The sequence below is a fragment of the Nyctereutes procyonoides genome, unplaced genomic scaffold (assembly GCF_905146905.1).
Source record: "Nyctereutes procyonoides isolate TBG_1078 unplaced genomic scaffold, NYPRO_anot_genome, whole genome shotgun sequence".
NCBI lineage: Eukaryota > Metazoa > Chordata > Mammalia > Carnivora > Canidae > Nyctereutes > Nyctereutes procyonoides.
In genome coordinates, this window is record NW_026575120.1 from 12289656 (window position 1) to 12304956 (window position 15301).

The 15301-nt window shown below is 40.0% G+C and overlaps 1 protein-coding gene across 2 annotated transcripts in view; it reads left to right on the forward strand.

Annotated features, from left to right (window-relative positions):
- The window catches only part of UNC5D (unc-5 netrin receptor D), a 527088-nt gene extending 515449 nt beyond the window's left edge, over nucleotides 1–11639 (forward strand). For both annotated transcript variants that reach the window (XM_055335242.1, XM_055335243.1), the window contains one exon: nucleotides 9923–11639. In XM_055335242.1, coding sequence (XP_055191217.1) covers nucleotides 9923–10127 — 205 coding nt within the window. In that variant the 3' untranslated portion in view covers nucleotides 10128–11639. The remainder of the gene's footprint in view (nucleotides 1–9922) is intronic.
- The last annotated feature ends 3662 nt before the right edge of the window (nucleotides 11640–15301 follow it).

A 15301-nucleotide genomic window follows, 5' to 3' on the forward strand; every position in this document is an offset into this window, starting at 1 on the left:
AAATAGTTCAGGCCATATAGGATCTGTGATAATTACCATTCAGCCCTGCTTCTTCAGTGAGAATGAGCCAGAGATAATACATGAAACACAGCTATGCCTATTTGTCTAACAAACTTTCTTTATAAAAACAGGCAACAGCTTGCTTTTACCCTATAGAATGTAGTTACCTGACTCCTAATTTAAATAAATCCACCCTCATTTAGTAAAACTTCCATAGGATATTGTAATACCCAGAGATGAGGCTCCTGAGTCAGCTCAGCATCCAAGCTTGAGGGGGCGGGGAGAGAGGGACATAGGATAGGACCCTTTTCTGCAGCCTGGTTAGTTCCAGCAGATGGGCCACCAATGTATTCACAGAAGCAGAGTAGAGGAAAGACTACTGAAAACCACCTTGCACCATGTTAGCTCATTCTCATTTTGCAGAAATTGTCAAGTTCCTTTTAGGTTTTCATTACTGTACCAAAAATCTGCCCTCTCCTACATGGGGAAAAACCTTACGTAACACAGAAGAATGGGATTTTCAGATGCAACTTGTCACAACTTCCTATCGTGTAACCCCAAATCACTGGCCAGGCTCTCTTATGGTTACAAATAATAGCATGGAACTGATCATTATTGTGTGTTAAAATACAAAAACCTGACATTGTCAGTATGCCAATATCATTGAGAGAGCTGTCCCATAGCTTGAGATCCCATCAGCTCTGGGATCATAAGAGAAAGATGATGACAAAGCACACAGGCTGTTATAGAATTCACCTTCCTTGATCTCATGACAGCACTTTTCACCTGACTCTCCTCACCTCCTTTCAATTTCCAAATCTCCAAAATCTTGCAAAGCCAAAGCCCTCAATCAGGAAGAAAGACTCTTCAAAGGGAATGGAAGGAAGCATTTGCTTTTACTTTATTGCCGTGAAAATGCTCTCATAGCCTCCTTTTGGTGAAATGCAAATGTCACTGATGATAATCTGCCTTTTTGCCAAACAAGTTTCTACTTAGATCTGAATAGGGGAAAAGACTTGGAATATCAAGTGAAAGGCTTAGCAATTGATGAGAATGTGAGAAATGTCAGTGGTGTGTGCGATGAGGCGGCAACACAGGTGGCCTTGCAACTTGCCTGGCATATGGATCCCGCCAAAGAAGCTCCACAGCCTAGCAAAGAATGTCATAGAGAACAGTTGCAATTATAGATTCTGTGAGCAAACTTTGACTATTACTCAGAGTCCATACTTGCTGCATTTCAAAGCTGAGATTACACATTTGTTCTCTAAATTCAGCTGCAACAACCCTCTACCTCAGTGCTCCTGGCCGCCATGTGATTGGCAGGTGGGTAGCACTGAGAAATAAAGAATTGATGGCATGAAAGTAGATGGTGGGAAGTATCGCTAAGGACCAAACAGATTAATGTTGGAAACTAACTGCTTCAGCCAAAAGACTTCTCCCATATCTAAACTTCCATAGCACTTTGTATTGTGATGACCACACTCTGTATTCTCACTTGTGGCTAAACCCACCAAGTTGGTATTCTCTACTTACAGGGAAAATTCAGTAATCTTTAAATGAATGACATGAACTCTTTTATTGGATACTAATGATGCTTGACCTCAGAAACTTCTTTCCTAATAAATAGAATTGATAGGAATAATCATCAAAGGATTTTGAAAATTGATCTCAAAGGAAAACAGTTCACTAGGCTAACATTAGAGAGGATTCCTGTCTTTGCTCTCGGCTCTTACACAGTCCCCAAAATTCTGCTGTTAGATCATGCTTCTTTAAGGCCTCATGATTTTCATATTCCAGAAACCCTTGTGAAAACACAGCCAGCTTGACCATGTTGCTATGGGAACAGCTGCTGGATAAAGAGCATGAGATATGGGAGTGTGAGCGGAGGGGAAGCAGCCGAGATGGAAGAGAGGGTGCCAAGGTGGAAAGAAGCACATAATTACATCTTATTAACGGTTTTTCATAATAGTACGCAGTTGAACCTTGAACAACACAGTTGAACCTTTGAACTGCACAGTTCACTTATATGTGGATTTCCCCCCTAAATGTGCTATAAATGTATTTTCTCTTCCTTATGATTTTCTTAATAACATTTTCTTTTCTGTAGCTTACTTCATTATAAGAATACAGTATATAATACACATAACATACAAAATATGTGTAAGCTGCTTATGTCATCAGGAAGGCTTCTAGTCAACAATAGGCTAGTAATAGCTTAAGCTTTGGGGGAATCAAAAGTCATACTGAATTTTCGACTGTATGGTGGGGTGGGTGGGGACCTAACTCCCCACATTGTTCAAGGGTTAACTGAAACATATTTCTCATTGGTCAGAGGTTAAAATAGTTCATTTTGGCCGTTAATGTTCATGGGTGATGGTGTAGCAATTGCGAGCAAATTTCTCAAACCTCATGGCTGATAAGCCTCGCTATATAACTAGTTTTTCCACCAGGCCCTCTAATGAGAAACAGAATCTTCTCCTATTGAGGTCATATCCTTTCATTCCCTCTGTCCACCTTCTTAATTGGATATACAGGAACAGTGAAATGGCCAGAGGACAGTGGAAGAGGACAGAGGAAGGTCACAAGGCAGCTTCCTCATCTGTCTTGGAATAACTGTTGAGAACTCACCAGAAGTAGAGCAGCCCCAGTACCAGCTGCCTTTTGAGGTGAGAGAGGAAGAGGCGAACAAAATCCATACAGGATGCCTGCTTCCCAGGCAGGTCACTGAGAGGGGGGTCATGCAGCGACCATAGAGACTAGCTGTTTTCATTCCCGTGGTTTGGGATTTACCGTGAGGACACCAAACGCTGCTTTGGTCTGCAGGCTAGAGGCTAGAAAACACATCCTTACCTTTAAATAATAAAAATGGATGTTAGGCTGTCATTTCCCAAACAAAACCACCTTTATGACTCTTCCAAGGGAAGTTAATATACAGAGGGATAGCATTACACAAGTCCTTGGAAGCAAATAGAGTGACACCCAAATCAGATTTTCTGCTTGTAGCCCAGGAGGCTTATGGAGGCAGTGAAATGCGAAGAGTCCTTAGAGTGAGCCTTCACAACCCAACATGGCAAAGTGGTGGGTGTTTGCATTTCGTTCCACCCAGGTCAATGACTCCTGAAACTGCCCACTAATGTGAAGCTGAAACAGCCTTGGGACAAGTGTAGCCACGAACTAGCTATATACCGTTTAAAAGTGGCAGGTGTCCATCCTAAAGGCAATGTGGAAAAGAAACTTCTTAATGTTCCTCTGAGAGAATCAAAGCCATGCTCCCGCCAGCCCCAGGGGCCCGTAACAAGGGCACTACATTCCTTCTAGGCAAGGGGTGAGTTTGTGCTGGTTTAGGAAGGAATAACAGGCTACCCACCCCCCCGTAGGCTAATAGAGTTTTCAGAGAAGACGGACATGCCAAGGCCCTTTCTTAATTGTCTAAATAATCTCCTTCAGAAGAGCAGTCTCCAACAGTTCTGAAAAAACTGGCAGCATCAGTATGCCTGAATGTGATGTTTGCATCATTTGAGAAAATTAAATTATAGGAAGGACTTTAACCTAATTCATTAGAGTATCCTTTAAGAGATTAACTGTTTCTTTTCAGTGATTTGCAAGGTTTTAGCGAAACACATACTGAGTATTTTGCAAAAGGAGAAGTCTAAATATTTCATTTTTCCTTTTTTTCTTAAATAATTAATTTATTTATTCATGAGAGATACAGAAAGAGGCAGAGACATAGGCAGAGGGAGAAGCAAGTTTCCTATGTGGAGCCCGATGTGAGACTCAATCCCAGGACGCAGGATCACAACTTGAGCCAAAGGCAGATGCTCAACCACTGAACCACCCAGGCACCCCTGACACTTCTTTTATTCAGCATTAACACAGTGGTCTTCTGCTGGGAACAAATGGGTGGTCAATGTCCTTCACCCTCACAATGCTGAAAATGTCTCAAGGTTATGAGGGGGAAAATTAGTTTCAATGATACCTCTTTTTCCTTGATCTTTCCCGATTCAAAGAAAACTAAAAATTTGACTTGGTAGTTTTCATTGTCCTTCACTTCCAAATATGACGAATTGTCATAGACAATGTCATCCTGTCAGGAATGAAATTGGAGAATTGAACACAGGGTCTACAGCCAGCCTTGTTCTCTGGCAACTCACGGGTGGCCCTGAAAGCTCCAGGTCTTTAAATGTTTGACAAAGAAGAAGAAAAAGAAAAAAAAAAAAAAAAAAGCCTTGCTATTCCCCTTCAAGAACCAGTTAATAGAATAGACAAAAAGAAATACTAAGGGGAATTTCATTGTCAAATTAATTGCCCTCGAAGGATTAATGCACCTGCTTTTAGGGCAAGACAGTGGAACTCCATGGTTTCCATTGCCTGGACCCTGTCCTTGTGGGTGCCAGCTGCCTTTCTCTTGAAGGCAAGGGGACGCGAGGCAGAGATGGTATCATGGCCTGCATCTTTTAGTCTTTAGAAAATGAAACACCGACTTGACTCTATCCCAAGGGTAGTTTTGTGGTTTGTTGAGTACCCAAGTGAGGTTGAAATTTGGGGATGGAAGCCTGATGGAAGGAACAAGTGCTGGTGTTGTGTCCAATACTGCTGTTCAATATGAATGGCTTTTCTCCTCTTTTGGCCTTAAAAGAACCATACAGAAGGTTGGTTTGGGTCACAGAGAGGCTTTCCTTAAATGAGACAATTAGGATGATAGCCGGGACATTAATATTTTTGCATGAGGGCTATGTTTCACTTCCCAACTTGGCACTAATGACAGGATTAGGCACTGTTCCTATAAATGATGGCTCCCACTTTGTTAGAGACAGCCAAACTTCGTTTTCACTTTCTATACGACAAGCCTACTTGAGAAGATATTTTTAAAATTGGCTTTTTAAAGGCTAACACAATTCAGGTAACTTAGATGTAAACAGCAAGTTTGTAAACTATAAACATACTTGGTGCCTCTCATATCACAGGTGCAAATGCCCCTCCCCCTTCTACTTGAAGGCGTTGGGTGAAATCCTAAATTCTGCATGAATTTGCAGCATTCCCCTGCCATGAGGGTGTCTTCTGTGCTAATCACGACATTCAGCGCAGTTCTAATGTGGTTCCCCAACTATATTTCGGTAGGAAATCCATTCTCCCAGTTAATGACAAAGAAGAGCTCACAGCTTGCGATCAGCCCCCATCATAGCAGGATTCAGAGTTTGTTATCTGGAATTCAGTATGAATTTAGTATGAAAGGGAGGCCCTTCCTTGTAGGCCACACACACAACCTGACAGAAGAACACGGAGCCAGGCCACCTCCAGTGTGAGCGCACTGTGCCCTTGGAATGTTTTCCCTGGGCTAAGATTGAGCCTCAGACCTGTGCCTCCTTGCCTCCCACCCCCTACTCTGCACCCCAGGACTCTTATCTCTGTGTTAACTGATTGAAGATTTGTAAGTCCTGGAGATATTTACATTTGAATGCTGCTTTCTAGTACTTAAGAAAAGGCAGTATCTCTGAATTTTCAGGAGAGGGACAGCCAGCCACTTTTCCTTTTCAGAAAACTAGCCCTTCGTATAATGGGATATAAAGATATTGGATCATGATCCCTTCATTCTCCCCTCCTCCTCGCATCCAAAAAAGGAAACAGAAGGCACAGTCATGATTTCCAGAAATACTCAAATTTTAACCTAATCTCCATGATTAGTTTAACATGGTTATTAACTTGAAGATGTGTTTTGAAAACTGGGATTCTGTATAAAAATTTGGTTTTCGACCATATACACCATTATAGGTAGGCCTGTGTCTAGCTAGTGAAATTGCTAAGGTAAAGATTCATGCTCCCAGTTCTGTCCTGGCTTCCACCTAAAGCATGGGATTTTAATTGAGGATGAGGAATGGGGATAGGAAAGTCTCAGAGGAAAGTCATCATGGTAATAAAACAACACCATTCCCCCCACCCCCAGAACTCAGGTGAATAGAAGGCATGTAGGCTTAATGAAACAAAATTAAATTTCACAAGCCATTATTACTCAATAAACTTAGATAAATTTGTCCAACTGTCTTAGCATGTTTTTTTTTATAGTTTACTATTTTAGTGGGAGTTCCAAATGAAAAGATAAAGCCATTCAATCTTCAAAGCTTAGGACAAATAAACCTGAAGACCTAGAAGGATTCTAAAGTAATTCCTAAAATTTAAGAGTAATCTTATCTGCATAATATACAGCATCTTTATGACACCACAAAAATAAAAATCCTATTTTTTTAAAAATAACTTCAGTCTCAGAATTCAAAAAGGCTATGACAAAAGGTCACCCAGAGTTCAGAATGTAAAAAGATTAATAATTTGAAGCATCTAAGACCAGAATTACCATTCGGTTCTTTAAACGTATTTCAAAGAGAAATAAAAAAATAAGTTTTATTTTGAGGCATCCACTTAAATTTCAGGACTATTACTTTTGCTAAATGTTCTGATTTCATTTAAAAAAAATTCAAAGACAATCAGAAAATTGCTTAATACCAACTATTGCTATGAATTCTATTCTCTAGTAGTAATAATATTCCCTGAATTGTGTGTGCTAGTGTCCAAATGCACCACCATTATGAAGAGAAATGGGTCACATAGGTTGGGATCAGAATAATTTCAAAAGGGCAGTATGGAAACAACCAAACAGATGCGTGGTATACAAATTTTCAGAACAAAACAAAAATCAGTGCATTTGCACATATATAACCAGTTAAAATAACCCAACTATCTTAGAGGAGTAGCCTTTTGCATTAGGATTTTAGGATCTTGGGATCCCTGGGTGGCACAGCGGTTTAGCGCCTGCCTTTGGCCCAGGGCGCGATCCTGGAGACTCGGGATCGAATCCCACGTTGGGCTCCCGGTGCATGGAGCCTGCTTCTCCCTCTGCCTGTGTCTCTGCCTCTCTCTCTCTTTATCTCTGTGTGACTATCATAAATAAATTTAAAAAAAAGGATTTTAGGATCTTTTATATACTAATTATTCTGGTGTAGACAAGTAAAGGTAATTTAATAGGAGGTCTGTTTATCACAAAGCTAACTGAATCATTTTTAATAAGACTGATTATGTTCCTGTATGTATCTACTAAAATTAAGTGGAATTTGAGATTTGTGTGTGTTATGATGAATGTGCTTATATAGAGTATAAATCTGAGCCATGCTTTGGGGAGCACATTTCACTTGTTACAATATGTTCAGAGACCTGTGCCAAGTGAGAATTATATTTCTGCCTCTCTTGATCACTTAGTTTGCTTTAGCCCTGGGTGCCTATTCACAAATCAGAACATTTGTGGGATTTTTGAGAACCTAATGGCTGACAGGAGCCATTCACCATCCCTGCTCCTCTTCCTCTGGTCAGGTATACTTACTTAGAACACCTTCCCATGCCCACTCCCATACTCACCACAGATTCATGAACTTTTAATATCATGTTAGGACAAAGATTCATCCCGACCTCCGAAGTGTATTCTGTACGCCTCTCCCAGAGTTTTATTATTGCATTTTCCTGCCCAGGTCTTCTTGTCATGTCTTGAAATGTCAAAGATCCCTGAACATTTACTGAGGATGAAGCTTTCAAAGTGCTTGAGGCAGGATGTGTAACTTGTGGATTCAACAACTTTAGCCCTCGGGGTACTCATTTTCAAATGCAGCACAAAATGAAAAGTTCAGTCTAATCTTCTCTCAAATCGTTACCACTTCTGGAAATCTAGCTTGGTTGTAAGACAACATAGGAGAAAGATCAGCACTATAGCCTAAAAGCCAGATCTGGCCCACCATCTGCTTTCCTATAGGCCAGGGGCTAGAAGGGTTTTAGGATTTTTAAATGGTCAGGAAAAAAAATCAAAAAAAGAAGAATATTGTGTGACATGACAACTGTAAGACATTCCAATTTCAGTATCTGTCAATAAAGTTTAATTACAACGTGGTCATGCTCATTCACATGTATTGTCTATGGCTGCTTTCACACTACCATAACAAAGTTGGCCCCTAAAGTCCACATAAAGACCACATATGAGCCCTAAAGTAAAAAATATTTATAATTTGGTCTTCATAGAAATATTTGTCGAGCCCTGGTATAGAAAAAAGCCTAATTTGGGGGTTGAAAAGATCACAAGGATTCTAGTTATTCTAATGGGACACTAGTCCATTGTTTTTCAAGAGCAAATACAAACTATAAACCTTCAATAGAATGATGAGAAATCTATGCTTCTCTTTTTTTCTTGTTTTTCTTTTTGAAACAACAATGGAGAACATAAATATTTATCCATTCCAGGAACAAACATGTGTTTATGGTCTTTATTCTCAAAAGGGAAATGAAGAGATTGTCACACAGCCTACCCAGAGTTAACCCACCCCTACTTTCTCAGTTTGCCTTTTTCTCAGCTATTCCCTCAGTTCTCATTCTGCCTGGATGTTGGGAAGGGTGGGTCAGTTGACTGAACAGACCTAGAGATATAGCCGATTGCTCTACAAACGTTGGCCCTGACCAGGAAGAAGTGACAATATTCAAAACAAAGTTCTTAAATAAAAGGAACCAGAATCCCTTCAATTGTCCAAGCCATTTGATTTGCCATTTCTATTAGTATAGAAGTAACTGTATTTGATTCCAAGTGAGTGGAAGGGGCAAGGGAAATAAGGAAAGAAGATAAAAGAAGCTAGAAAGAACATTTTTAAGCTGGCCTTCTCCCTCTCTCAATCAGATTCAGATGTAGTAGAAAGTATATATAGTACCCTGATATTCATGCTATTTGGCAACCAAACTGGCTTTAAGCAGTCCCTTGAGCCCTTTAAATAAAACAGCACATTATTCACTCAAAATTACTGTATGTGTGTGTGGTGCTTGTAAATGGTAATGTGCCCTTAAAAGCTTGTCTTCTCTTCCAAGCGCTCGTTACATGAGTCTACTCTGTGACTGCCGAATGTGGTGAGGGAAAGTAGTGCCATCCTCAAAATACGCAATTCTTGGTTGACTCTCAAAGATCTTTTCAGCTTATCAAAATTTTACCAAAGGCGACATTTCTATCCCTGCTGTAAAAGTGCCTATGAAAAATTGTGTGACCTTTAATCTTTTGTGTTGTCTTAATCTTCATCATAGCAAAGTCATTGTCCAAAAGGTCACCATTTGTTTTCACTGAAGATCCTGTATCATCTGAAAAAAAGCTCATAGCAATTAATTACTCAAGACAATGGATATTGAATAAACACCTCTCGTAGTACTATGATAAGGACTATTGCAGAATCAGAAGATTATTAGCTATGATCCTTTCCCTTCAGATGTCTATAATCATGCTGGGTGGGCAAAACTCACATGAAATATATAACCAACCTATTCATATGAAAATTTAAACACAACAGTAGAAAGAATTCAGAGAAAAAATAAAGCATTTTGAACAAAGAGTGGAGGAGAATTGAACCAGGCATGAACAGGAATGTACGATCTTGATAAACAGAGGGTAAAGAAGGAAATGGGTCTTCCCAATGGAGAGAATAGATTGAATGAAAGCAAAAAGCAAAGTATTACCTAAGCCAGCATTAATGGCTCAAAGGGCAAAGGAAGACTGAGTATGTCAAAAAGCAAGCAACAACATAAAGAGAAAAGTCAAAAATAAATGTCACAGTATGAGAGATTAAAAGGTCGTTTGCAATCCCAGTGATACTTTTTATAGTTACAAAGGGGGACAATCTGGAAATATAGGAGAGCTAACCATTTCTGATGCATTGAGTTTGAGGAGGTGGAGAGAGATCAAATCTGAGCAATCCCAAGGTCATTTGGAGACCTGTCCCTAGCTCCCATTCACATACTATTCCTATTGTAAGAATATCCACTGCAAGTCATTCTTAATTTCCTTATAGTGATTTTTATTTGTTCTTTAATTCCGTCTTCATTTTTGTTGTTCTTTCTTTCTTTAAATCTCTCTGTCTAGGAATTTATCTTATTTTGCTACACAAAGTAGTCCATCTGCTGTCATTTTGAACCTGTGGGAAGCTCGTCATCAGCACGATGGTGATCTTGACTCCCTGGCCTGTGCCCTTGAAGAGATTGGGAGGACACACACGAAACTCTCCAACATTGCAGAATCCCAGCTCGATGAAGCCGACTTCAACTACAGCAGGCAAAATGGACTGTAGTCCACGATCGCTCATGAGAGAGTGATGGCCAGCTTCGGGACATTTGCTTTAAATGGGAAAGAGACAGCTTTCTGCCCAGTGGCATTTGGAGAATTCAGCCTTCATTTACAATCAGTGAGAATCCCTGGTTGAAGAAACTGAATTTTATATAGGTATAATATGTTAATAGGGAAGAGTACAAGCTCTCTTAAATATAAGAGGGCTCTACTGTCTCATCTGAATCCACACTTGGGTTCACACTTGATGAACTTTCTGAGCTTTGGAGTGGTAAGGATAAAAGTGAGGGCATAGTTAGATCAAAGCAATTGTGGGGGAAAGATGAGCTACAATAAAGCCAGGAAGGCAGAGATTGAATCGTGCATGTCTCAAAACAGGTTTTTAATGATGTGCCCCAAAGGGCCAGCTGATTCTGGTACCAGATTGTCAGGGTTGTCTACCAACTGGCATCCAGTGATGTCAACAATCATTGTAAAACTGGCTTTTCTAAGTGAAATGGGGTTGCCAACCCATTCGTAGGACTTTGGTAATGTCAAGGAAGGCATTTAGAATTTAGACTCTGAGTACATCACACCAGCACCGATTCTCTATTTATCCTAACCACTTAATGGAAATAAGATCAGAAGGTAAGATGGACCACAAACTAGTTCTTGCTGTGTATGCCACCTTCATTCTCTCCCAGAGACAAATCTACCCACATTCTTTCTTCCCCTTCCTTACCTATAACATAGGAGTGGTTTCAAGGAGGCTAATTAAACTTCTCAATATGGAAATTTACTTCTCCTAACTCAACAATGCAGAACCCTCTATTCCCAGCCCAGCCACTCAAGGTGCAAAGTGCTATTAGAACACAGCTTATTACTTGGATTTGGGGGGAGGCAGTATCAAATCGAGCCCAAAATAGGACAGGGACTGCGGATGCCACAGGCCTCAGATAAGCTATAATTCTAGGATAGAGGTGTTGACCCATTCTCTAAACATTTTTATGAGGGGATGAGGGGTCCTGTTCTACTTTTCAATCCAGGTTCCTGAAAATTTCTAGCCCCTTGATACTGTGTTGTCACAAAATCTTTCCATAGAGCTATAGGGCATCCTCCTTCTGCTTCTGCTTCTTGGAAAATTAGCAGATAGTCTTTGGTCTAAATGATAGGAGCAAATAGACATGAGGAGTAGGTCTACCACAATGTCCCAGAAACCACATGCATTGTTCTGGAAGCTTTTAAGCTCTGATTACTCAACCTCACTAGGTATGCTTTCTCTACAGGATTGTTAATATGGGACTCTTGCTTTACGGTTCTTTTTTAAAAAAACAGGCAATGATATTGTGGAGAATTGAAGTCCACCAATAATTCATGAAACTCACCTGAACATTTTACTCCATCTTTTATCCTATGAAATAGTTTTTGAAAAGATGTCCTGGCAGACTAAAGATGCGCCGATCTGTTCCTGCTCATCTTCTGGTGGATGTTTTAATTAGCTGTCCACAATCAGAACAGGCAAGGTCAAGGACCTAGATTATCTACAAGACTGATCAGCTACTTAGAGGCTGGCTACATTAAAATAAAATCTAGTCAGGGAATGGGGGTGTTGGAGAGTACTTGGCAATGGGGTTATGATCAATCTTTTTTTTAAATGTTTTTGTAAGTCTCATGTAAAACAAAACAAAACATAAATCTCCACTGAAGTAAAAAAGGCCTAGAGATAGGTGTAATTTATAAAACCATGAGTAAGGCATTAGCAACTCTTGAATGCATTAGCCATTTTCTCTAACTAATGTGTGGTATAGGTCTCCTATATTGGATGAAAGGCTTTGCTACATGAAATTCAAAAGCATCTTGCTTTTCTCAGGAGCCAAAGGCATATCATATAGAACAAACAAATCCTCTTAGAACTGCTGAGCATATTTTCATAATACCTCTCTAGATCAAGCAAAGACCCTTTTGCTAACGTGCTCTACTTATTTATTCCTTCTGATGAGCAAAGAGAAAGCAGGAGAGGGTAAATCATCTGACACCCTTGCTAGCATTTCTGGAAGAGCAAGAATGTTGCTCTTCCAGAGAACATGTTGAAATAGATGGTCAGTCACCCAAAGTAAACTAGAGAGTTTATTGGCATGGTAGTATACAGAAAGAAACTGCATTGACTTTAATAATAATTTGCAGGAAACATCAGAGAGAACTTTTGTAAATTTCCACCTTGGAGGATTTTTGTTTTAAAACAAACCATCCTACCCATTTTTCCTTTTCCTTTCTAATTGGCCTTATATAATTGCTTCATATAACCCGAGAATCCACACAGATCCTTTTTAGATCTGATATGTTTTTAATATCTTAAATGAAAAAATTTAATATCTTCCCTAGAATCTAGATCATTTTAAGCTAAGAGATTATCATCCACCCTCAACGTCTAGAATTTCCAACCATGGACTTTTTTTTTTTTTTCTGGTGGGGGGGGCCTGGATTTTTATAAATTCACAAGATCATCATACCATATTGAACAACAAAGAAGCAAATTAACACAATTCACCGCTCACTTCAGCCTAAGGTTCGAATCCATCTTTCAACCTATTTTACTCCTTCTTTTCATTTCTCTTATTTCTGCTAGCATCCTACATAGGATTTCTACAGGAATATGTGAAATTCTGTGGCCGTTGCACATCAGGATCCTATTTTACAATAGAATTCCAAAGAGAACCTATGTTTGTGAGATTTACCGACATGGTTGGGGAGTCGGGGTGTCAGGGAAGAGCGGAAATCACAGATCAGATGGACTTCACTGAACTTGAACTTGTGATTACTCACTGTGACCTTAAACCCTTTTTCTATTTTAATATTTTCCCGTCACAACACCAATGCCCCTCTAGAAAGAGATTCACTTGTCAGTACATGTGCTTACCTTAGAAGTCTTATTGTCCTAGTGTAAAAGGAACCAACACATGAAAAATGGGCTTGAATACTTGGCAGGTTACTTAAAATTTTTCAAAATATCCCATTTAGTGCCAAATCTTTCAGTCCTCAAAGGCATTCAAGTCTAATGGTCATGCTTTAAACAGGACTTCAAATTATGCCACCAAAAGGTACACTTCACAGCTGTACCAGACTGCCGCTGCATCATAAAGTTAATTTACAGTTTTTACAACATTGCTTGTGCAGTCTTACCAGTTTACATCAAAATCCTTTAAGCCAAAAGGAAGCTCACTCTATGGATTTAAATGCAAACTTCATTTACTGGTGCAGAAAGTCTCGTAAAACTCAGATGTACTCCCACAAAAATTTTATTGGCCTTTTTGTAAGAGATGAATAGGAATTGACACAATTCTCTTTAAAGAGGGGAAATTTTCTCTCTCTTATTATTTTTATCTCCAGCTGCAGGTGTTCTCCTGTGCCATGGTCCCTACGTTTTTCTTTCAGTTGACTTTGAGAAGGGTTATTAAGTCAGATGACTAAACCAGGGTTCTCTTTGGATTAAAAGTTCTGGATTTGTTGCCCCTATTTTCCTTGAGAAAAATTCTCAACATCACAAAGTGGAATATGAAAATGGAATATAAATCTTCCTCGACTTATGATGGGGTCATGTCCTCACAAACCCATCGTAAGTCGAAAATATAGTTAAATCAAAAATACCACAGCCGATAGCCTAGCTGATGCACACTCAGACCATGGACATTAGCCTCAAGTTGGGCAAAATCATCCAACACAAAGCCTGCTTTGTAAGGAAGTGTCGAAAATCTCATGTCATTGATCAAATACTGTACTGAAAACAAACAACGGAATGGTTGCCAGCATCCTGCTGGTCTACCCTTGAGATGTCATGGCTGACCAGGTGGGGGGCGGTGGCTGCCCGGGGCCCAGCCAGCATCACGGGAGAGTCATCCCTCGTATCGCTAGCCCAGGAAAATATCCAGATTCAAAGTTGCTAGGACAGTTTCTACTGAATACCTATCACCTTTGGACCATCGTATAAAGTCAGAACATTGTCAGTTGAACCGTCATAACTGGGGGACCATCTGTAATGGATTTTAGATAGTATTCTCCACTTGCCAAACCTCTGGCAAATTTACCCATGGATTTCAAACTGTGAGAAGATCATTGAACGTGCTTGCTTTTCCTTTTGCCATTTTCACCACAATCCCTTAGTCCTTCTGTAAAGGTGTGAAATAATCACTCTCAGATGTGGTGAAGGTGAAATTCCCTCCAAGGTCTCTGTCCCAGATCTGGGAAGGTCATGGGAACCTGACGGGGCTGAAATACATGCTTCTTATGGCCCCTCATGGGGCCCATTTCCATTACTTTTCCTCATGAAACATTGCAAAGTTCTGAATCCTGGTATCTCCCATTGACCGGACTAGGGGTCACATCCACAGCAAATGGGAGAGCAAAATGTTGTCCTACAGATAGTGACAAAATTTTATTAGCCCTTCAGTGTTAGTTGCCATAGCGCTGTATTTGAAAAATCGATGCTGTAGCCAAAAGCTGAACGGCCACCCTTTTCCGCAGCTTCCACTGTTTTGTCTGCATAGAGTTTTCCTGAACTACAAGCAAAATGTATTTTGTCGAATGTCACAAAGTGAAAATGTTGCTAATATTAGACGTGTTACATATTTTGTGTTTTTACTTCCCATACTCTTTCAAAAGCTGCAGTTCTAAAAGCTGTTTGGCTGTATGGACAGCATGTGGTGTTCTTTGCAAAAGCAATTCTAGGAGAGCCAGCGTCTACCATGGACTCCTCACATCCCCATCCCAGGGTCATCAGCAAAAGAGCAAAATGGCAATTCTGTGTGCTATGTTTTTTTTCAAAAGATAAAAAGGGGATGGAAATCAGACCTGGCTGTTAGTCACTAGTGTGTAGTACTGTGATCTGAAGTAGGAAATTTAACTCACATAGAATAATTGTGGTGTTTGAAGCAGCTACTTTGCTTTTTCCTTTTGCTGTGAAGATCATGGATTTGGAATGTCCTCATGAGGTGGACCTAAGATGGTGACAGTGAACTTCATGTCTTAGGGTCCACCCTCCATCTGAACCCAAAGATTAAAAAGGCAGTAAGCTTCATGTTTAGGCCTAAGCTTAAAAATATCCTCCCCCACCCCTATGATTGAGTTGGGCAGAGGATACATCCTCCTTTCCAAAAAGTTACCGCCTTGAATTATAAAATGGATCACTAAATTTGGTAAAGTAAC